This window comes from Mustelus asterias, chromosome 3 (genome assembly GCF_964213995.1).
Source record: "Mustelus asterias chromosome 3, sMusAst1.hap1.1, whole genome shotgun sequence".
In the NCBI taxonomy this organism is placed as follows: Eukaryota; Metazoa; Chordata; class Chondrichthyes; order Carcharhiniformes; family Triakidae; genus Mustelus; species Mustelus asterias.
In genome coordinates this window covers 73,559,246-73,583,850 of record NC_135803.1, presented here as the reverse complement: position 1 = coordinate 73,583,850, position 24,605 = coordinate 73,559,246, and the positions used below count along the sequence as shown (strand labels likewise).

The 24,605-nt window shown below is 44.0% G+C and overlaps 1 protein-coding gene across 2 annotated transcripts in view; it reads left to right on the top strand.

Annotated features, from left to right (window-relative positions):
- The window catches only part of LOC144491419 (LIM and senescent cell antigen-like-containing domain protein 2), a 249,554-nt gene that overhangs the window by 210,162 nt on the left and 14,787 nt on the right, over nt 1-24,605 (top strand). For both annotated transcript variants that reach the window (XM_078209216.1, XM_078209217.1), the window contains 3 exons: nt 16,987-17,136; nt 18,147-18,297; nt 19,777-19,869. In XM_078209216.1, coding sequence (XP_078065342.1) covers nt 16,987-17,136; nt 18,147-18,297; nt 19,777-19,869 — 394 coding nt within the window. The remainder of the gene's footprint in view (nt 1-16,986; nt 17,137-18,146; nt 18,298-19,776; nt 19,870-24,605) is intronic.

Genomic DNA, 24,605 nt, shown 5'->3' with positions numbered 1-24,605 from the left:
CTGGAGAGACGAAGGATGAGAGGTGACCTGATAGAGGTTTACAAGATGTTGAGAGGTCTGGATAGGGTAGACTCCCAGAGGCTATTTCCAAGGGCTGAAATGGTTGCTACGAGAGGACACAGGTTTAAGGTGCTGGGGGGTAGGTACAGAGGAGATGTCAGGGGTAAGTTTTTCACTCAGAGGGTGGTGGGTGAGTGGAATCGGCTGACGTCGGTGGTGGTGGAGGCACACTCGTTGGGGTCTTTTAAGAGACTTCTGGATGAGTACATGGGATTTAATGGGATTGAGGGCTATAGATAGGCCTAGAGGTGGGGATGTGATCGGCGCAACTTGTGGGCCGAAGGGCCTGTTTGTGCTGTGGCTTTCTATGTTCTATGTTCTAAATTTAGAGAAGTGGAAACTCAGCGAGACCTTGGTGTCCTCATGCATCAGTCACTGAAAGTAAGCACGCAGGTACAGCAGGCAGTACAGAAGGCAAATGGTAAATTGGCCTTCATTGTGAGAGGATTTGAGTATAGGGATAGGGATGTTTTGCTGTATTTGTATAGGGCATTGGTGAGGCCATACCTGGAGTACTGTGTGCAGTTTTGGTGTCCTTATCTGAGGAAGGATGTCTCTGCTATAGAGGAACTACAGTGAAGGTTTACCAGACTGATTCTTGGGATGGCAGGTCTGTCATAAGAGGAGAGACTAAGTTGGTTAGGATTTTATTCATTGGAGTTTAGAAGAGCGAGAGGGGATCTCATAGAAATTATAAAATTCTAACCGGGTTAGACAGAGTAGATTCAGAAAGAATGTTCCCAGTGGTGGGAGACTCTAGAACTAGGGATCATAGTTTGAGGATAAGGGGTAAACCTTTTAGAACTGAGGTGAGGAGAAATCCAGAAGGTAGTGAATGTGTGGAATTCACTACCATAGAAAGTAGCTGAGGCCAAAACGTTGTCTGATTTCAAGAAGAAATTAGATATAGCTCTTGGGACGAAAAGGATCAAGGGATATGAGGGGGAAGGATATTGAATTCGATGATCAGCCATGACCAAAATGAATGGTGGAGCAGGCTCGAAAGGCCAAATGGCCTACTCCTGCTTCTAGTTTTTATGTTTCTACGTTTCCCCATCTAAAATTGTATTGTCAGCAAACTTGGACACATTACACTTGGTCCCCTCATTCAAGGTAAATTGCGAATAGTGAGATCCCTGTGTTGATCCTTGCGACACTCCACCATTTACATCATGTCACCCTGGGATGACTCGTTAATTACGACTTCATATTTTGTCCATTAGCCAATCATCAATCAATGCAAATATATTATCCCCAATCCCAGGAGCTCTAATCTTATGTCCAAACAACTGTGACACATTCTGCAAGTTTACATAAACTACAATCGTTGATTCTCTGTTATCTACCATGCTAATTACACCATCAACATTCTCCTAAAATTGCCAAACCTAATTTCCCTTTCAGAAAACGCTGTTGACTCTGATGAATCAAATTGTGATTTTTCACTACGTTCTCTGTCAACACTTCGGGCATCTGGGCCAAAAACCCCACCACCTGTAAAATTCTCCCCTAAATAACCCTGTCGCATTGCACAATACTCAACTTTAAAAACACTGTTTCCTGGTTTTCGCCATGATATATTGTTCTAGAAAATGGTCTTACATTGAATTCCATAAACTTGCCTCCAAACTAATTTTGCTAATTTAGTTTATCCATTTTGTATGAAGAACATAGAACATAGAACATAGAACATTACAGCGCAGAACAGGCCCTTCGGCCCACGATGTTGCACCGACCAGTTAAAAAAAAACTGTGACCCTCCAACCTAAACCAATTTCTTTTCGTCCATGAACCTATCTACGGATCTCTTAAACGCCCCCAAACTAGGCGCATTTACTACTGATGCTGGCAGGGCATTCCAATCCCTCACCACCCTCTGGGTAAAGAACCTACCCCTGACATCGGTTCTATAACTACCCCCCCTCAATTTAAAGCCATGCCCCCTCGTGCTGGATTTCTCCATCAGAGGAAAAAGGCTATCACTATCCACCCTATCTAAACCTCTAATCATCTTATATGTTTCAATAAGATCCCCTCTTAGCCGCCGCCTTTCCAGCGAAAACAATCCCAAATCCCTCAGCCTCTCCTCATAGGATCTCCCCTCCATACCAGGCAACATCCTGGTAAACCTCCTCTGCACCCTCTCCAAAGCCTCCACATCCTTCCTGTAATGTGGGGACCAGAACTGCACACAGTACTCCAAGTGCGGCCGCACCAGAGTTGTGTACAGTTGCAACATAACGCTACGACTCCTAAATTCAATCCCCCTACCAATAAACGCCAAGACACCATATGCCTTCTTAACAACCTTATCTACTTGATTCCCAACTTTCAGGGATCTATGCACACATACACCTAGATCCCTCTGCTCCTCCACACTATTCAAAGTCCTCCCGTTAGCCCTATACTCAACACATCTGTTATTCCTACCAAAGTGAATTACCTCACACTTCTCCGCATTAAACTCCATCCGCCACCTCTCGGCCCAACTTTGCAACCTGTCTAAGTCTTCCTGCAAACTACGACACCCTTCCTCACTGTCTACCACACCACCGACTTTGGTGTCATCAGCAAATTTGCTAATCCACCCAACTATACCCTCATCCAGATCATTAATAAATATTACAAACAGCAGTGGCCCCAAAACAGATCCCTGAGGTACACCACTTGTAACCGCACTCCATGATGAATATTTACTATCAACCACCACCCTCTGTTTCCTATCCGCTAGCCAATTCCTGATCCAATTTCCTAGATCACCCCCAATCCCATACATCTGCATTTTCTGCAGAAGCCTACCATGGTGAACCTTATCAAACGCCTTACTAAAATCCATATATACCACGTCCACTGCCTTGCCCCCATCCACCTCCTTGGTCACTTTCTCAAAAAACTCAATAAGGTTAGTAAGGCACGACCTACCTGCCACAAAACCATGCTGACTATCACCTATCAATTCATTACTCTCCAAATAACTATAAATCCTATCCCTTATAATTTTTTCCAACATCTTGCCGACAACAGAAGTGAGACTCACCGGTCTATAATTCCCGGGGAAGTCTCTGTTCCCCTTCTTAAACAATGGGACAACATTCGCTAACCTCCAATCTTCTGGTACTATACCAGAGGCCAACGACGACCTGAAGATCAGAGCCAGAGGCTCTGCAATCACTTCTCTTGCCTCCCAGAGAATCCTTGGATAAATCCCATCCGGACCAGGGGATTTATCTATTTTCAGACCCTCCAGAATATCCTGCACATCCTCCTTATCAACTGTAATACTGTCTATTCTACTCCCTTGCAACCCAGTGTCCTCCTCAGCTATATTCATGTCCCCTTGCGTGAACACCGAAGAGAAATATTGGTTCAATGCTTCACCAATCTCCTCCGGTTCCACACATAACTTCCCTCTGCCATCTATAACTGGCCCTAAACTTGCCCTAACCAACCTTCTGTTCTTGACATACCTATAGAACGCTTTAGGATTCTCTTTAACCCTATCCGCCAAAGTCTTCTCATGTCCCCTTTTAGCCCTTCTAAGCTCGCTCTTCAACTCCCTCTTAGCCAATCTAAAGCTTTCTAGTGCACTACCCGAGTGCTCACGTCTCATCCGAACATAAGCCTCCTTTTTCTTTTTAACCAACAAAGAAACTTTTTTGGTGCACCACGGTTCCCTAGCCCTACCAATTCCTCCTTGCCTGACAGGGACATACCTATCACAGACTCACAGTAGCTGCTCCTTGAAAAAACTCCACATGTCGGACGTTCCCAGTCCCTGTAATCTCCTAGTCCAACCTATGTTTCCTAATTCTCTCCTACTAGCCTCATAATTACCCTTCCCCCAGCTAAAACCACTGGCCCGAGGTTCATGCCTATCCCTTTCCATCACTAAGGTGAACGTAACCGAATTGTGGTCACTATCACCAAAATGCACACCAACTTCCAAGTCTAGCACCTGGTCTGGCTCATTTCCCAGCACCAGATCCAATATAGCCTCACCTCTAGTTGGCCTGTCTACATACTGAGTCAAAAAACCTTCCTGCACGCTTTGAACAAAAACTGACCCCTCTAACGAGCTAGAGCTATAACAATTCCAGTCAATATTAGTCAAGTTAAAATCCCCCATAACAATTGCCCTATTACTTTCACTCCTAAGCAGGATTGACTCCGCAATCCTTTCCTCAACCTCTCTAGAACTTTTAGGAGGTCTATAAAAGACTCCCAACAGGGTGACCTCTCCTCTCCTATTTCTAATCTCCGCCCATACTACCTCAACAGATAAGTCCTCATCAAACCTCCTCTCTGACACTGTGATACAATCTCTGACCAATAATGCTACCCCTCCCCCTCTTCTACCTCCTTCCCTACTTCGACTAAAACATTTGAACCCCGGGACCTGCAGCATCCATTCCTGCCCCTGCTCTATCCATGTCTCTGAAATAGCCACAACATCGAAGTCCCAGGTACTGATCCACGCTGCAAGTTCACCCACTTTATTGCGAATACTAAAGATCCTCTCATGATTATTACATTCCTCTCGTTACATGCATTTATAATTTCCTGATTTGTACTCTGCCAGACACCCAGATCTTCCACTAAGCAGCAATCACAATGGAATCGCTGCTCCACTCAAACGTTCCCACACCTTGATGCTGATCCGCACTTGTTGCTGGGTCTTCCAAGCCTGTGGAGTGCAGCATCCATTGGAGAACTCCATTGTAGCGGTGTGATGTCACTCTGCGGTGGTGGGAGGGGGGGGGGGGGGGGGGAGAGAGAGACAAGACATGTCCCCTTGTTACAGCACTAGCTGCTATATGATAAATCTAAATGTCCAGTGTGAAAGATAGTGAATGGGTAGGTGAAGTCAGTGAGTGTGGGTAGGGTGGGTAGGGTAGGTGAGGTTATTGAAGATGGGTAGGGTGGTTAGGGTAGGTTGATTAGCAAGTGTGGGAAGGGTAGGTGATGTTGGTGAGTGTGGGTAGGGTGAGTAGGGTAGGTGAGGTCATTGAGGGTGGATAGGGTGGGTAGGATAGGTGAGGTTGGTGAATGTGGGTAGGGTGGGTAGGGTAGCTGAGGTTGGTGAGTGTGGGTAGGGTGGATAGGGTAGGTTGATCAGTGAGGGTGGGTAGGGTAGATGAGGTTGGTGAGTGTGGGTAGGGTGGATAGGTAGGTTGATCAGTGAGGGTGGGTAGGGTAGATGAGGTTGGTGAGTCTGGGTAGGATGGATAGGGTAGGTTGATCAGTGAGGGTGGGTAGGGTAGATGAGGTTGGTGAGTGTGGGTAGGGTGGATAGGGTAGGTTGATCAGTGAGGGTGGGTAGGGTAGATGAGGTTGGTGAGTGTGGGTAGGGTGGATAGGGTAGGTTGATCAGTGAGGGTGGGTAGGGTAGCTGAGGTTGGTGAGTGTGGGTAGGGTGGATAGGGTAGGTTGATCAGTGAGGGTGGGTAGGGTAGATGAGGTTGGTGAGTGTGGGTAGGGTGGTAGTCCTTTAAATAAATTTACCTTTACCTGACTATCCCTCCTCTTTACTAGTTTCAGTTCTAACTGAAGCCGTCTGAAATGGAGAAGGAGCGAGACATGAATAGATCAGCAGGAGTAGGTTCTAGATGCTAAGCGACCCTGTCCAATATGAACTGAGATGTTTTCCATGAGGTGCATTGACCACATCTCACTCATGTTGTTAGTTTGAAATTATTTTTGATTTAGTTTGAGCTTCTAGACCAGGGTTTTATCCTATCCATCTGTGATAATCTAATTGCTGAAGGCTTCTGAGGCTGTTCCATATTCCAGGCTATAGATTGGATCCAGGGGTTCCATTCACTCGAGTCTTGACATCACATGGGAAGTGAAACCAGTCCCAACGGTCAAAGGTGAAAGTATGTTAAGTGCATTCTGAATGGGACAACTGCTGCTATTCATGATACCCTTCACATTCCTTCATTTTCGACCCACAGAGGCCAGTCTAACTTCCTAACACAATGAATAGAAGTTGTGGCTTTGTTTGTAGGCCTCTGAGCTAGATTTCAGACAAATGCCTTTGAAAAGAAAAGGACTGACTGCAAAAGAATCCTTTTATACATAGAATAGCTGCTCGTTATAACCAATAAGGAATGGTTGTAGAGACGGAGGGTACAGCAGGATGTGACAATGGAGGGCATGAGAAGGTCAGGGATTCAGAGTACAAAGGTTCAAGGATATGAATGGTCAGAATAGCACAAAAATCAATATTGCACAAGAATAATCAATATATGAAACAGGGATATCACAGATAATATCAGAGATAGGAATAATATGGTGTCAATCCAGGTGACAAAGTCTTTAAGGTGGTGTAAGAATCAGACTGGATTCTGGTGTCAAGCATTTCAAACACACACTGAAGCTGAAGCACACTCAATATTGGATGAATTTTTCACCCATCAGGGTGAAGGCCATCTTGTGATGGACACTCGAGCATGTTTTGAATATGCTCCCTGTGCAATGCCAGACCCATTGCCCCAGTGTGTGAAAGAATGGTGTCCAGAATAAAACTAGACTGGTTCAATGGCAGGAGTCTATCAGGATAGGTCGATGGATGGGAAATACCAGACTAAGTGGATGGATGGATTCCCACATTTGGGATCAGAACTTTCTTCTTCCTCAGCAATAACGCTTCCAGTTTACTTTCTCAGAAGGAAAAGAAACAGTTCGGATCAGTATTCTTATTTCCCCATTTTTACTGTTTTTCTTCCATCTGGAGTGAGTTCCCTGTGTACTGAGGGCACGAGAATCCTGGCTTTGGCATGTCTCCTTATGACAGTTTTATCCAAGTAAGGGGTGGATGAAGTTCTGCCCGACACCAGATCTTTTGGCAACACTCAGAAGTGGCGGACAAATGGCGCAAACGGGCTAGCTGCCATTTTACTGGTTTTCCACTGGTTGGGTATTAGTGAAACAGTAAGAATCATAGAAGAAGAATCATAGGATCCCTACAGTGCAGAAGGAAGCCATTGGGCCCATCAAGCCTGCACTGACAACAATCCCACCAGGCCCTATACCCCTAACCCCAATTATTTACCCTGCTGGCCCCCCGACACTAAGGGACAATTTAGCATGGCCGATCAATTTAACCCGCACATCTTTGGATTGTGGGAGGAAACTCGCGCAGACATGGGGAAAATGTGCAAACGCCACACAGTCACCCAAGGTTGGCATCGAACCCGGGTTCCTGGTGCTGTGAGGCAGTAATCCTAACCACTGTGCCACCATACCGACCCACCCTTAATCCCCTCCCATAATCTCCTCTGCAATCCTTTTTCACTTCCCTTTCACATTCTCCCCTTCTCTTTTGCCCTTTTCTTTGAGCCCCATGGAAGTGGATTTAATTCACCCCCTGAAATGATGGTACCTGAGTTTCTGTTAGTTGTGAGGGCAGTGAGCCTGAGACCCTGGTCTGTGGACTCTGGAGTATTGTGAGCCTGGCTGGGTGCGTGGATTCTGAATACTTCATGCTGTTGATTTGAACAGAATGTGCTTTATTTGAGATGGTCGACTCGGCGAGTTGATTTATGGGAATACAGATGTTTTCATACAGAGAACTGAGGAGAGTAAACAGCAGCTGTGAGTGAGACTGAGCTAGTCTCGTGAACTCGATAACATAGTCAGAGAAAGAATACCTCTATTAATTGATGAGACACACACTGAGAGCATTTTCTGCATTTCAACGCATTCATTCAGTCCTTTAACACACAGACTTTGATTTTAACCGTGAAAAAATTACCAATTTAAACAAAACTTCTGTCCTATCAAAACACCAGTTGGTGTTGGATAACAGCTCCCTTAAGGGAAAGTTGGGATGTATACATCCAACACAGGATCTAGCTCAGATCTATAGAGAGAAATTAGACAAAGGTATATAACAAGCAATAAAGGAACAACCAGAGTTATCACACAAGGTCAATTTTACATCAGTTTAAGAAAGAGCTTGTGTTTGTACAGCATGTTTCCTGGCTTCAGAATCTTTCCTGAACCTAATTATAGCTACTGTTTGAAGTGTTTAAACACACACACACCCACACACTACTCATTGATCAGACATTCCCCGGTTTAATCCCTGCCATTGCTCCAGATTAGTGTCTCCCATGGAGTAATGAAAGGTGGTCAGCATGGATTTGTTCATAGAAGGTCGTGTCTGACTAACTAGATTGAATTTTTTGAGGAGGGTTATTGAGGATTAATGTAAGTCCACATGGATTTCAGCAAGGATAAGTCAAAGGAAAGTAAAAGCTTGTGTGATCCGAGGGAAAATGACCAGTTGGCTCAGTGACAGGAAGCAAAGGGTTACAGTGGGTGTTGTTGTGGCTGGATGGCTGTTTCCAATGGGGTTCCACATGGCTCGGTGCTGGATCCTTTGCTGCCTGGGATATATATCAACAATTTAGACTTAATTCTTGGGACATGATTAAGAAGTTTGTGAATGATACATACATTAATTGTAGTGAGGGAGAAAGCTGAAGACTGCAAGAAGATACCAATGGACTGGCCATGTGGACGGAAAATGACAAATGGAATTCAATCCAGAAAAGTGTGCATTTGCAGAGGGCAAACAAAACAAGGGAATAGACAATATATGGTTGGATTTCGAGAAACATAGAGGAACAGAGGGGCCTTGGAGTTCATGGCCACAGATCCCTGAAGGTGTCTGGAAAGGTAGATAAAATGATTAAGAAAGCACATAGGATACTTTCCTTTATTAGCTGAAACATAGAATATAAGTGTAGGGAGGTTATGCTAGAAGTGTATAAAATTGTGCATTCACTCTCTCTACTACTGATGCACAGTGGCGCAGTGTGTAACATCTATAAGATGCAGTGCTGCAGCAACTTGCCAAGCCTCCTTTAACAGCACCTTCAAACTCACTAATAGAAGGACAAGGGCAGCAGACACATGAAACCCACTGGAGGTTCCTCTCCGAGTCACTCACCATCCTTTCTTGTAAATATATCACCGTTCCTTCACTGTCGCTTGGTCAAATTTCTGGAACTCTGTCCCTAACAGCACTGTGGGTGTACCTACACCACATGGACTGCAGCAGTTCCAGAAGGCAGCTCACCACCATCTTCTCAAGGGCAATTAGGGATGGACAATAAATGCCGGCCTTGCCAGCGACATTCCCAACAAATGAAAGAATTAAAATTGAACTTTAGCTCGGCTGCAACTATTGTATTGTATACAGTTCGGGCCCCAGGAAGGACATGATCACATGAGAGAGGGTACAGAGGAGATTTACGGGGATGTTGCCAGGTATTTTGATTAAGAGAGAAGATTGGATTGTCCTAGAAGAGACTGAGTGGTGGCCTAATCAAGATGTATAAAATGATGAACAACCAAGATAGAGTGAATAGGACGGCATTATTTTCCATAGCAGCAAGTTCAATAACCAGAGGGCATAATTAGCAGAAGGATTAGAGGCGAGTTGTGTAATGACTTCATCAGGCCATTGAGGTTGGCCTATTGAAATATGAACTCCCTGATTAAGGAGTCAATTTATGGTCAAATCAGGGAGTCTTTTCCTTGAATTTAACTGGAAGTGTCAGTTCCTCTGGCACTCCCAAAGATAGACTGCTGACTGATAGCAGTCTGTGTACTGCTGTTGGAATTGTAAATAAAGGGATTTTGGTGAAGTCTTCTGCCTCAGAAGACTTATTACAAGTTGAGAGGATTTTATTCACCCAAAGGGTAGTGGGAGTCTGGAACTCACTGCTAGAAAGGGTGATATAGACGTCCTCATCACATTTTTAATATCACTTAGCTTTGAACTGGAGCTGCCATAACTACAGGGCTACAGTCCAAGAGCTGGAAAGTGAGATAAAGTTGTATAGATTATTTTCCAGCTGATAGAGACATGATGGTCCGAGTGGCCTTAGGTGTGCTATCCGTTTTTTGTTTCCTAAGAGAGACATGCATTTATATAGTGCCTTTCATGACTTTAGAACATCCCAAAATGCTTTGTAGCCATTGAAGAGTTGACAATGGCTGGAACTTTCCAGCCCCTCTGGCTGATGGGATCTTCCTGACCCGGCGTAGTTATTGGACATTTAAATGGCCTGTTGTAACAGCTGGGGAAGCTGGGGGGAGAGGGAAAGCTGCCGTGATGGAACTGGATAAAGTCAGCCAATGGTGTAATGCAGAAAGTACAGCACCAACTGACACCAAGGGAGCTCCTCAATCCGCAAGGTGGCTTCATAGAATCCCTACAATGCAGAAGGAGGCCATTTGGCCCACTGAGTCTGTACGGACTCTCCAAAAGAGCATCTCACCCAAGCCCTATCCCTTAACCCCACATATTTACCCCACTAATCCCTCTAACCTACACATCTTGGATCCCTGGCGCTGTGAGGCAGCAGTGCTAACCACTGTGCCGTCGTCCTGCCCTGATCATCATTTTATTTAGTGATGTTGATTGAAAGATAAACAGGGGTGAACTCCACTGCTGTTCTTTGCCATGGGATTTCTGCCTGAGAGGGTATACGGAGCCTCAGCTGAGAGACAGCAGCTTTAACAATGCTTCAGCTCCAGCCTGGAGTGTCGGCCCAAATCTTGTGTTCGCAACTCTGAAAAGGGGCTCAACCCCACATCAGCCTCTGACTCAGAGGTGGGGGCGCTGGTCCCACAGCCACAGACTCTGCTCACATGCACCAGCTCCCTCAGTGGCAGACTCTTCAGGCTGGGAAAAGAGAGATGTGGATCAGCATCAGCCACACGTTTGCAAAGCTGGTCAAACATGTGGGAATGCGGACGACTCTCATAACTGTTTTCAAGCTTAAACCTGGGCTGCACCTGCTGTGTCTGTGGGACATCAAAAGCCTTCGACATCAGCACAGCAGGAAGATGTGAAGCATTCCAGATTGATATCGAGGCACTGGGTAAAGTGAGCGTGAGAGAAGCCTCTTATTGACTTTCTGCTGGGGGAGTCTGGAGCGTTCAGGCTGTGTTTAGAGGACAGCGCATGTGGAGTGTGAAATTCATTGCTCACTTTCCAACTCCAGCGCTCAGGAAATGGATCCTCAAGTTATACAAATAGGAAAGAAAAATGTCTGAGATGTCTAAAGGGCATTAAGACGGAATGCGGTGTGAAAGTCTTTGTGCTTACGTTTGTGTCTTTTAACTAAGGGGCAGGGGGAGAACATTATACTGTGTAATGTGCACCAGCAGATTGGATAAAGGCAGAAGTCACCAGCCAGACAAGGGTTCAACTCTAGTCACAAACGTTAATGAAGACATGCCTGTTACCAAGAGTATAAATATAATGGCTGTGTAAAAACCGTGAACAAGGAGGCCACCTGTCACAAAGGGGAATTCAACCGTATGTTCAGCTTAATCTAATGTCATACGTTAACTGGTTTCCTCACCGTGTTTCCAATGCTTTGCACTTTTTTGGAACCGGAAATCCATTTCTCGGGACCCTCCATCGAAGGCTTTTTCCTATTTAAATCACGTGAAATTCATTGAGTTGTGACAACCCTCTTGGAGTCGTGGTCATATCATCAATACGGCATAGAAGGAGGTCATTTGGTCCATCAAGGTTCACACCAGCCCTCTGTGAAGTCAGGCCCATTGCCACTCTCTTTCCTAGTAGCTCTGCAGGGTATTTCCCATCCAATTTCCTTTTGAAATCATTCCACTTCCACTACCCTTGTGAACAGCGAGTTCCAGCTCACTACCACTCGCTGTGTCAGAAAGGTTTTTGCTCACATTCCCCTGGCATCTCTAACTCAAAACCTTCAATCGGTGCCGCCCGCCCCCTCCAGTCCTTATACCACAAGTCAATGGGAGGAGCTTTTCTTTGACAAACATTCCAATAGTGACTACACTTCAACAGTACTTCAGTGGCTGCAAGGCATGGTGGGCTGTGTTTTGCGAAAGGTGCTGTATAAGCACTGAGAATAATCACCATAGAAATCCTACAGTGCAGAAGGAGGCCATTCAGCCCATTGAGTTTACACCAACAACATTCCAATCCAAGGTCCTATCCCCGTAACCCCACAAATTTGCCTCACTAATCCTCTAACCTACGCATCCCAGGACACTAAGGGGCAATTTAACATGGCCAATCTACATAACCTGCACATCTTTGGACTGTGGGAGGAAACCGGAGCACCCGGAGGAAACCCACGCAGGCACGGAGAATGTGCAGACTCCGCACAGATAGTTACCCAAGCCTGGAATCGAACCCAGGTCCCTGGAGTTGTGAGGCAGCAGTGCTAACCACTGTGCCACCATGCTGCCCATGCAATATAAATACATCTTTGGAACCTTGAGAAGTGTCAGAGTCATGTTAAGTGCCAGTGAAACTTGCTGCAGTTTTATAGACTCTTGGTGAGCCGGTGTATGGAGTATTGTGTACAGTTTTGGTCTCCTTACCTAAGGAAGGATAAAGTTGTTAAAGAGGGAATGCAGTGAAGTTTCTCCAAATGTATTCCCGGGATCGTGGGGTTGTCCCAGGAGGAGAGATTGAGGAGTTCAGAAGAATGAGAGGTGTTCCTATTTAAACGTGCAAAATTCTTACAGAGCTTGGCAGGGTGAATACAGGAAGGATGTTTCCCCTGCCTGAGGGTGTCTGGAACCAAGGGGACACAGTCTCACAATAAAGGGTAGGGCATTTCGGACTGGAATGAGGAGGAATTTCTTTACTCAGAGGGTGGTGAATCTTTGTAATTCACTACTTCAAAGGGCTGTGGTGGATCAGTCATTGAGTTTCTACAAGACAGAGATTGATAGACTTTTCAATGTTAAAAACATGAAGGGATGCAGGGATAGTGTGTGCAAATGGTGTTGAGGTGGGAGATCAGCTATGATCTGGACGGCGAGCAGGCTCGAGGGCCTGAATACCTATTGCTCCTATTTCCTTTGTTCCTACAAGCTTGAGCAACAACAATGTTGTTTTATACCCACAATGTGTGTGACTGTTGCAACTGCAAGATTGGCTTTTCCCCACTTGTGGGGCTGATACCAGAGAAGAGGAACTGACTGACCATGAAGCCTGACACGAGACTGAAGTTCTCCGCTTGGAACCTGACATCACCTCATTGGTGTCTCAGTAAAAGAAATGTCATCCTTTCCGTTCATCTTGATAGGGTTTTTTTTTGCAGCAAGCAGAAGTGGGAGAAGAGTCAGTCAGTGGTCTCTGGAGTCTTTTGCCTCCTAAATGGTCTGCGGATGACAAGAGTTTGAGGACGACTGGGTTAATACTGCCAGGTGATTGTGTGTCAGGAACAGGTACTTTTGTGAAACTAGGTAGTTCATAGTGGAGTTTGAACTGGTCACAGTGAGTGCTCAGAGCCTGGAGTCCACACACTGCAAGCTTTTCCAACCTGCATCCTCTGCCCTGCTTGTTGACTCGAGCTGTTCAGCACCGCAGGGTTTAGCTTTCAGTTCCTTCAACAAAGTGGTTTCAAATGCAAAAACAACAACTTTCACTCAGAGGAAACAGGCACCACCTGTTGTTAGACTCGGTTACAGACTGACAGAAATGTCGAAGAATACACACACTGTAATCATTTAAGTGTTTCTTGCGTAGTTGGAGCTATGGAATGGGAATAGATTGCACTTTACAATTAAAACATATCAAGAGTTGTTAGCTCTAACACACAAGCACACCTGCACATGCAATTCATGCACATGTGCACACACAGCACATGCACACATGTATGCATACTCACGCACACACATGCAAATACACACATGCATACCCGCATGCACATGCATGCACATGCCCGTGCAGGCACACACACAAACTCTACATGGACTCCATATGCACAGACACGGACTCTCACACCCTCACACACATACATACACACACAGCCACACAGACCTGATGTCTCACACTGCACACATGGATGGACACGCACACAAATACACTTCTGATTCTCTTATTCATTGACTCAACCATCTCTAACAACCCCTTTCTGTGTCGCATATTCGTTGCTATTTCCATTTAAACAAGGCAAAGCTGTTGAGAGCCTAAATCTAAGCAGTGATAAACTATTTTAATCAGGCTCCTCAGTTTATTAACCTAGTTTATAAAACAGTCTTTGAGATTCATTAAGATGGATGCCAGCTAAAGGATAAAGGAATAAAGCCACCATAAAGGGATCTCCCTTATATGCAATTCTTTAGAAATACATTATTGCTGGGAGTCCTATCAGTGAGATATTGTGAGGGAATGTGACATGCACTAAATCATTTGAAAAATAAATTGAATTTAACAAAACTGTAAATACTATGAATCACAAGTAAGAATTCTTGCCATCTGGTACTCAAAAAACATTTCTAACAAAGGGTCTGCACAGAATTTCACACAAACACAACAAACTTTGTGAATAATGGCAGATGATCAAACAGTTCACATGAGCTGAGGGTGATGAAGTAAGTGAACAGAGCAGGGAATGGAGAGAGGGGAATAGGGAATGGAGAGAGGGCAATAGGGAATGGAGAGAGGGGAATAGGGAATGTAGAGAGGGGAATAGGGAATGTAGAGAGGGCAATAGGGAATGGAGAGAGGGGAATAGGGAACGGAGAGAGGGCAATAGGGAATGGAGAGAGGGGAATAGGGAATGGAGAGAGGGCAATAGGGAATGTAGAGAGGGGAATAGGGAATGTAGAGAGGGGAATAGGGAATGTAGAGAGGGCAATAGGGAATGTAGAGAGGGCAATAGGGAATGTAGAGAGGGCAATAGGGAATGGAGAGAGGGCAATAGGGAATGGAGAGAGGGGAATAGGGAACGGAGAGAGGGGAATAGGGAATGGAGAGAGGGGAATAGGGAATGTAGAGAGGGGAATAGGGAATGTAGAGAGGGCAATAGGGAACGGAGAGAGGGCAATAGGGAACGGAGAGTGGGGAATAGGGAATGGAGAGAGTAGACATTAGGGAATGGAGAAATTGGTCCAAGGGCTAGGAAACAGGCAGCAGGTAGCGCTGAATGGGGAGCTGGGAACAAGGAGTAGAGATTTGTTCAGCAAAAAAGGAGCTTTAAAATTGGATGCTGCCTCGTGTCGGTTTTGCAAAGGAAATCGCATTTGGGAAATAGGAACTAGCCAGTCAGCAAGTGATAGAGATCGGATCACTGTGTGTGGATGGTCTGCAGATTAATCTCTTCCACTTGGGGTACATTTGTGTCCGTTGTCTGAGGAGAGGTTAATTCTAATACTTGTATGAGACTAACCTATGTAAACGGGGGAATCACAGACTTGATGGAACCGAGACCCTTCACAATGTGGGTGTGCTGAGCTCGACAGGTTACATGTAGATTAATGTTTGCGGATCTAGTGCAGCCCAGTCCAAACAGAATGGAACTGGAAGGATAGGTTGGATCTTGAAAGATTCAAAGTTGATTGATTGCTGTAGATTGGGGGTAAATTGATCCATGCATTTTGGAAAGATTAAAGACAGATTGATCTTTGCTAGTTGAATTGTGTTCTGGGAGATTGGAGATTTATCTCCCTTTATAAAGATTTCTGTGGACTGGCATTCCACTGAATCCATGCAGGTGGGTTTCTGTAGGCTAAAGCATCACCTCCTCAGGTTAAGGGTCTGGAATGGCCCTGCAGATTGAGATTAGGTAAATCCAGATAGATTGGAGGTAGATTGGCCTCCAAACGTTGGAATTAACATTCACAAACTGGGAGGGGAAATTTGGAAATGTAACCACACCCAGACTGACTGCGAGTAATGCAGCCCTGGACATTGGCAGGCTAAATTAGTTGTGCTGACATAAAGATGTTGGATTATTTCTTTTGCCAAAAGAAATACGAATTGTTTAAAAAGGGTGGTACATGACTTCATTCACGTCCCTTTAGATTTCATACAGAAAAAATGTATGGGGCCCCATTTGATAGACCTTAAATTAAATCTCAGCACAAAGACCATTGACTTGCTTTTTAAGTGATATGGCTTTGTCTAAGATATTGGTGCTCAATCATATATGTTCCTACACAATTCAGCTTTCCAGAAATATTAACTGATATCTGCTTCTGCTTATTGATAATGAGGACTGAGAGTCACACCTTAACTCCACATTATTGACTGTGTGTAGCTCCGTGTATTACTGGAGTTTATGTGTTTACATTCAGTAATGCAGCGGTGAGTGTGACTCTACATGTATGATACAGTTTGGAGAGGATTGTTAGATCATGGAAACACTGAGGGGAGCAAAACCCAGAGTAGTTTTTTAAAGTGATATGGATAAATCTATGGATATGGAAAGGAAATGGGGGAAGAGACATGAGGATGGGCCTATCTTATAGTGATTATTCCAGAGGTACAAACAGCCATAAAGTCTCCTTTATACTGAACAATAATTGGACAAATGTATTTGCAGTTTTACACACTGTGCATGTGTGTGTGGGTGTGTATATATTTTTGTGTGTTTTTGTTTATGTTGCCATATTTGTGTTATGCACCTGTTTGCGTGTGTGTCTGTGCTGGTTCATATTTGTGTGGTATACATGTGTGAATGTGTATGTACACATCAGTGTGTCTGTGTGTGCGTGTGTATGGGTGTGTCTGCACCTGTGAGTGTACTGTGTGTGTGTGTATGTGTGTCTGTGCGCATATGTACATGTGTGTTTGTGGAATGCATGCCCTTTTATATAAAAGTCACCATGGGAATATTGATTGATAGAAGCTTACAGCTTTTGACATTCCATTTCTTTGACAATTAATTTGACAAAAGGAATGCTATACATTAGATATTAATTCACTAATGTAATAGTAATTTTCAGGCAAAGAGAATTATATGTGTGTTTACATTTAAATCGTGCATATATACATTTAGAGATTAAGTGTGTCTGTGGTCAGACACGCATTAGTATCTGGTGTTACTGGGTGTGTGTGAAACACAGGAACACATGTTTTGTCTTTTGAGCAGTCCAATATTCTTTCACCCACAGGCATCTCTGCAGACCCTGTCACAACCGAGAGAAAGCAAAGCGTCTTGGCCAGTATATCTGTCAGAAGTGCCACCTCATCATTGATGAAGTGCCACTGATGTATAAGAGTGATGCTTATCATGCTGATCATTTCAACTGTACCCACTGTGGGTGAGTTAGAATAACAACTCAATCATTATATGAGAATATCTATTGACTGTTGAATTTAGAATACACACCAATTATTACTCTATACACATTGTGGATCAAATGCCAGGCAATGACCATCTCCAACAAGAGAGAATCTAACCATCTCCTCTCGGCATTCAATGCATTAGCCTCACTGAATCCCTCACTATCAATAACCTGGGAGTTACCATTGACCAGAAACTAGCCATAAAAGTACTACAGTGGCTACAAGAGCAGGTCCAAAGCTGGTAATTCTACAACAAGAACCTCACTTTCAGGCTCTCCAAAGCCTGCCCATCCACTTGCCTGGAGGAGTGGCACCAAGAAGCTTAATAATATCCAGGTCAAAGCAGCCCGCTTGACCAATATCCTATCCAACACTTCTAACATTCACTCCCTCCACCACCGATGCACAGTGGTAGCAGTGTGTGCCATCTACAAGATGCGCTGCAGCAACTCTCCAAGGCTCCTTCAGCAACACTCTTCAAACCCGTGATCAGCACCACATAAAAGAACAAAGGCAGCAGATGTATGGGGGCAGCAGCAGTTTACCATGGCGGCCCATCACTACCTTCTCAGGGACAATCAGGGATGGGCAACATCTGCTGACCTAGGCAGCAACACGCACATCCCATGCAAAAATAAAGAAAGAAATCGCCCCTGTGGCTCAGACATGCCATTCCTCGATTATTACTTATATTAATGATGTTCCCTGCTTGTGTAGAAAAGACTGACTATTCCCATGGATCTCAATCCATTAGTAATTATACTTAATATCATATCCATTTTCTGACTCCACTTCTGGCCTGTGCTACCCAATCCCTTCAATTCTCCACTCTGCTGTCTGTTTAATGTGCTAGCAATATTGAGTCACAAGTAGCTTAATTGGCCATGTCGCATACATTTATCTGTGATTTCTGAAAAAGAAGTGAAGATATTGGAAGTTTAAAGCTGTTTGAGTTGTCACTGAGATTATGTCCGGCAATTTTCAGGAAGGAGCTGACACCCGAGGCTCGAGAGCTGAAAGGGGAACTGTACTGCCTCCCCTGCCATGATAAAATGGGGATCCCAATCTGCGGAGCCTGTCGCCGGCCTATTGAGGGACGAGTGGTGAATGCCTTGGGGAAACAGTGGCATGTTGAGGTGGGTGCTCAATATCAAATGGTGCCAGTGAACTCCAGGAATCGACAATTTAGCAGAGACAGTGGCATAGTGGTAATGCCACTTGACTAGTGAAGAGACCCAGGCTTATGCCCTGGGGACATGGGTTCAAATCCCACCACGGCAGATGGTAGAAGTTGAATTCAGTTAATGAATCTGGAATATAAATCTAATCTCAGTGATGGTGATCATAACAACTGTTTATTAATTGTCCGAAAAACCCATCTGATTCACTAATGTCCTTTAGGGAAAGAAATCTGCCGTCCTTACCTGGTCTGGCCTGCACGTGACTCCAGACTTACAACAATGTGGTTAACTCTTAACTGCCCTCCGAAATGGCCGAGCAAGCCACTCAGTTCAAGGGCAATTAGAGATGGGCAACAAATGCTGGCCCAGCCAGCGACCCCAGTGATGCCTACCTCCCATGAAAGAATTAAAAAAATTATAAAAGGGGAACACCAGAGACTGGAAGAAGTTAAGGTTAAAGCTTTTTCTAGGCCTTGTGAATGATTCCATCCCTGTCCTTGATTGCTGTCTCAGGTTGAATCACACTGTCCTACTGACCCTCAGATGAGTTTTCAATAACATTTTCACGCCGTCACTAAGACTGCCTTCGTCTCTGTTGCTCGTCTCTGCTCTACCTCAGCTCCTCTGTTGCTGGAACACTCGACCTTATCTTTGGTACTTCTGGACTCTGGATTCCAACCCACCCCAGGCTGCCCTCCCATTTTCCACTTTCCCGAAGCTGGAGTCCTTCCAAATCTCTGCTGCCTGTTATTCTAATTTGTACCAACTCCATCTTCCTCATGTTGTGGAGAGGAGGGAAGACTCTCTTCAACATATAGCAGGAAGCAGAGGTCAGTTGAAGTGAGTGTAAGCCAGTTTCAATGAGAGATCGCAGTGCCATGACTGCTCCTTCCTGTACCTTCCACATGGCTGTGTAGTTACTGGAGTGGAAGGAAGGAAAATCCACTGATCTCCTTAATGCCAGCAGTGTGGCAGGCTGGGAAAAAGCAATGGTCCCAGATTGAGAAGCAAATGGGAAATCTCAGTTTCCAGGAGACATCATTGCCTGAGGTCCCGACATTCCCTGTTGTAATTCAAGACATATTCAACAATGTCTGCAAAACTCACAATCTCCAACACTAAGAAAGACTATGTCAGCTGGTATTAGGGAATGCCATCACCTTCACATCACTCACCATCCTGACTTGTAAATATGTCACTGTTCCTTCACTGTCGCTGGGTCAAAATCCTGGAACTCCCTCCCTAACAGCACTGTGGGAGTACCTACACCTCAGAGACTGTAGTGGGGTTCAGGGAGGCAGCTCACCACCACTTCTCAAGAGCAATTAGAGATGGGCAATAAATGCTGGCCTAGCCAGGGACACCCACATTATGAGAATGACTATAGAAAATCCTGCCTCATTTCACGACTTTGACTCTGTTCACTTCCTGCAGCATTTTGTTTGTGCGAAATGTGAGAAGCCATTTCTGGGACATCATCACTTTGAACGGAAAGGACTGGCCTATTGTGAGAAACATTACAATCAGGTACTTCCTCCACATATACATTGATTATTATTGATTCTTCAACAGATGCTGCACCCTCTCCTTTCCTTCTCCCCTATGTACTCTATGAACAGTATGTTTTGTCTGGATAGCGTGCAAGAAACAATACTTTTCACTGTATACCAATGCATGTGACAATAAGAAATCAAATCAAGGACTGTTACTCAAGGTGGTACTGGTACTAATTGTATTACTGATATTGCCAGCAAGTTACATTGGGCAACACTATAAATGCTGAAAGTGTTAAAGGATCGTAGGCCATTCAGCCCTTTGAGCCTGTTCAGCCATTGAATGTGATCACGCCTGATCTGAAACGTAACTCAATCTTGGTTCCATATCTCTTTATACCCCTGGTCTGTCAAAAATCCATCAATCTCAGATTGAAAATTAATCACTGAACTCGTGTCATCGGCTTTTCACAGAGGGAGCTCCACACTTTGACCACTCTGTGCATAAAGAGATGTTTTGTGACTTTTCCTCTGATTCTCCTGGCTCAGATTTTAAAGTTGTGTGCCTTGTCTTCGGCTATACCCCTACTATCAGAAAAAGCTTCTTTCCATCTGTCCTATCAAATCATTGTAAAATTCTAATATCTTCAACCAAATCACCCCTTCACCTTTTATACTGGTCTATTTTATGTAATCTCTCCTCATAATCTAACTTTTGGTAAGTTGGTAACATACTGGTGCATCTGCACTGCACTCTGACCTAAACCAATCCAGCCCTTCCAAAGGTCCGATGCCCAGAATGGTCTGCATTACTGTACATGTGGTCTAAACAGAGTTTTATATAACTGATGAAAAATCTCTTCTCCTTTATACTCTAGCCATCTCTTTACAAAGGCTAATGTTCAATTAGTCTTTCTGATTATTTTTTGTACCTGATTACTACAATTTAGTGGTGATAATGTCACATTGTAATTTTCGACCTTGTATTATTTACAGGACTTTAATTGATGTGGAGCATTGCCAGATTAGCTAGGTTGCCAGCTGTTAGTATGAGTGTAATATTGGTTTGTGTTCCTGTTAACGTCACTGATCTGGTGCCTATGTTGATTGTAGCTCGATATCTTTGAATGTTATTTGCTACGTTGCTGCCTAATCTGACCGATATTGTCCATATTTGCTGATTGTTACTGTTTGTGTTATTAGCACCAATGATTGGATTACTGCCCAGTGTTGATTGTTACCAATATTATTGTTGGTTGTTGTTGAGTTTTACTGACTGTTTCTGACTCTGTTGAATTTTGTTGACCATTTTATTATTGACCAGTGCCAACTATGAGTAATTACTGTTCTTGACTGTGAGCAAGTTTCAGCTTGGTTTGGTTGATAGTAGTCATGCCCCTTGGTCAGAAGGTTGTAGGTCCAAGCCCCACTCCAGGACTTGAGTATGTTAATCCATTAACGTCAGTGCAATACCATGGGAGTGCAGCATTTTTGGAGACTTGAACTTGTCCATTATCAACTATTTCAGTTAACCTGGCTTTCTTGCTTAGTCAGCTCCTTTTCTGTTGGATGCACTGACACATCTTCTCCCAGATTTTGGTTTAGACCTTCCAAACATTTACCTGTGATCAATGGCGTTTAGACCCCATTTGGTGGTATCATTTTCTTGCTTCTACCTTCGAGCCCAGTCACTTTCTCAGGTTCCATTAACGCACTGATCAGCAGTAATTTGGATCAATGGATCATTTCAGATTTTTGTTCATTTTGCTAAATATTTAATGGATATTTTAAAAATTCCATGCATATTGTCAACAATCCATAGCTTATTCTTTTATTTGTATCACTAGCTCCTCCATTTTAGATGGTGATATATTTGGCCTCAATGGGTTGAATCGCCTTCTTCTGATCCGCAATGTCTCAATGGCTCTCTTTTGTTATGTCGTACAGATTCCAGAGGGAAGGCTTGTCTGCAAGATAAAGGACGTCACTTACCTTTAACATTATGGCTGGAATTCCCTGATCTTGCACGCCTCACTACCACTGCCAGTGACAACGGGGAATTTGGCACTCAGCCAAATGTCCTTTCACTCCAATGGGATTGGAGAATGGCAGCCACGGACGAGGGCGGAGAATCCCAACCTACAGTTTCCCCATTCCTTCCCAACCTGTCTCAAGACCAGTACCAGAACTGGTACAGTCCAATACCAGGTTGGACTGGTATTGTTGAACAGCCAGGAATTGTCAGTTTTCAATAATCCTAGCTCTCCTGTCTAACTAGCTGTTTCTCTCTCCCTGTTTACAATCATGAAAATGGTCCCTGGATCCTCGTGCCTCAACAGTTCAGGATTTGGCGTCAAGAAAACTGTTTCCCATTAGTATTGTGATTTTGTCCCCCAAATTATCCCCATTGAAATATTAAGTTCCAAAAGTCTTATCCTGAACTGAAAGTTGTCCTCTCTTGTCAACGTCAGCTTTTTGTTCCAATTCACTTTATACACAGTGTAATGAAGGAACCGCCTAGAACATGCTCCTTGTTGTAATTATATTTGATTATCCCCTGTTCTGAAATGGATACCCTTGTGGTAAGTGTTCATCCTCACTGCGTGCCAGTATTACCATGTATTAAATCCATTCTGCCAAGCGTTTCTTAGACTTGGCGATTCTACAGCAGCGGTAGGAATTACTCACAGTTACTCTCTGAGGTAACCCCTGGGGCATTCTGTCTCAGAGAGACACTGAATGAGCTAGAGCTGAGCCCTGTGAGAGGATCAACCTGACTCTGCGCTGTAGCCAGTATTTAACCCTCAATCATTATCACATTGACGTTTGCGGGAATTTGTTGAGCGCAAATTAGCGTGTCCTAGATTACAACCAGGATACATTTCTGTAAAGATGCACTTTCAAGGACTCCATTAGTAAACACAAAAAGTATTTATTAATGAGAATTGTTCAGCAGCCTCATTGCTGCAGCTTGCTCTCTACATGTCTCCTGCCAAAGTTGACTTCACCCCTGGTATGATTCCCCACTGTGGTGAACCATCGTTGGTTCCCACTAGGTAGTACTGAGCCAGGGTCTGGCCAGTACTACGAGTATGTATATATGTTGCTGTTGGGGTTAGGGATGGGTTGTTCTACTTGTTGCTGTTGGAGTTAGGGTTGGGCTGTTACACCTTGTATTATAGTTATTATGGTACATCCCAGTCGGGCTCCGCCTCCTGGGAGAGGTATAAAGGTCACTGCTCTGTCTGGGACCCCTCAGTCTGGGATCATGTACTATACATGGTAGCTTTGTTGTAATAGTAAATAAAATTGATGCGCGTTATCACACACGAGGCTTGAGATGCTCAAGGAAATAAAGGCTTTTATTTACTATTACAACGAAGCTACCATGTATAGTACACAATCCCAGACTGAGGGGTCCCAGACAGAGCAGTGACCTTTATACCTCTCCCAGGAGGCGGAGCCCGACTGGGATGTACCATAATAACTATAATACAGGTGTGACAGCCCAACCCTAACCCCAACAGCAACAAGTAGAACAACCCATCCCTAACCCCAACAGCAACATATATACATACTCATAGTACTGGCCAGACCCTGGCTCAGTACTATCTAGTGGGAACCAACGATGGTTCACCACACCCACCCTGACTCCCAATTGTTCCCCCAGGCCCGCTGACCTTTAATCTGCTGTGTTGCCCTTAAAGGGGCAATCACACAACTTCATAAAATACTTTATTGAATGTGAAACACTTTGAAATGTCCAGTGGCTTTGAAAAGTGCTATATGAATGTAAGTTTTTTTTTTCTTGCTTCTGTGACCTTACAAAAGTCTTTTGGTAACAAAATTTGTGGATCATACCTCAGGGGAAGGGGGTCTAAAATGTAGTTAGTAAGTAACCATGCAAATTAAATCCTAAAGATTAAAATCATAAAACATAATATAGAGATCGGGAGACTACCGGGAGAGGAAGGAATGTGAGGATATAATATGTAGGGCATCACATCTGCAAATATGGATCAGTCTAGAAGCACAGAAGTTAAAAATGGTGCTGCCTTTGTAACTGTAATGTTTAATAAAGGAGAATGTAGCCCAGTTTCAGCTTAACACATTGACGCAGGTTTTGAGCAAATATAAAGGAACTTGGCAGAATTGAAAAGAAAATGATTTGGGTCTCATTTCTCACAGACAGAAAATAGGCTTTGGTCCTGTGATTGTAAATTTGTAATTCTCCACAGTCTCGTTACATTTTCTGGTGTAGAATCATGCAGTTGGTTCAATGTATATCAGCAAGTTGAAGAATTCCAAAACTGAAGACTTTGCATCCGTATCAAATGAAGATGTATTACAGATAGAAACCATTAACTACATTATCATTACCCTTTCCTACACTTTTGTTAGAATCTTAGTTTGTTAATCATGTTTAAAGTGAAAATTGGTGTTTCTCAGCCCTATTCTATTCACACCCGAGATGTGAGACAGGGTAAGCTTACCTCAAAATCTCCCAAGGTTTGGGGGTCACCTACATTAGGCTGAAATAAAATGTATGAAACTTGATTTATTAGATTTTAATCATGCTCACATTTCTCCGATACTGATTTTGTTATTCATACTGCAATATTAAGCAAGTTTGCGGATGACACGAAGATGGCTGGACTTGCGGATAGCGATGAACATTGTCGGACAATACAGCAGGGTATAGATAGGCTGGAAAATTGGGCGGAGAAATGCCAGATGGAATTTAATCCAGATAAACGCGAAGTGATGCAT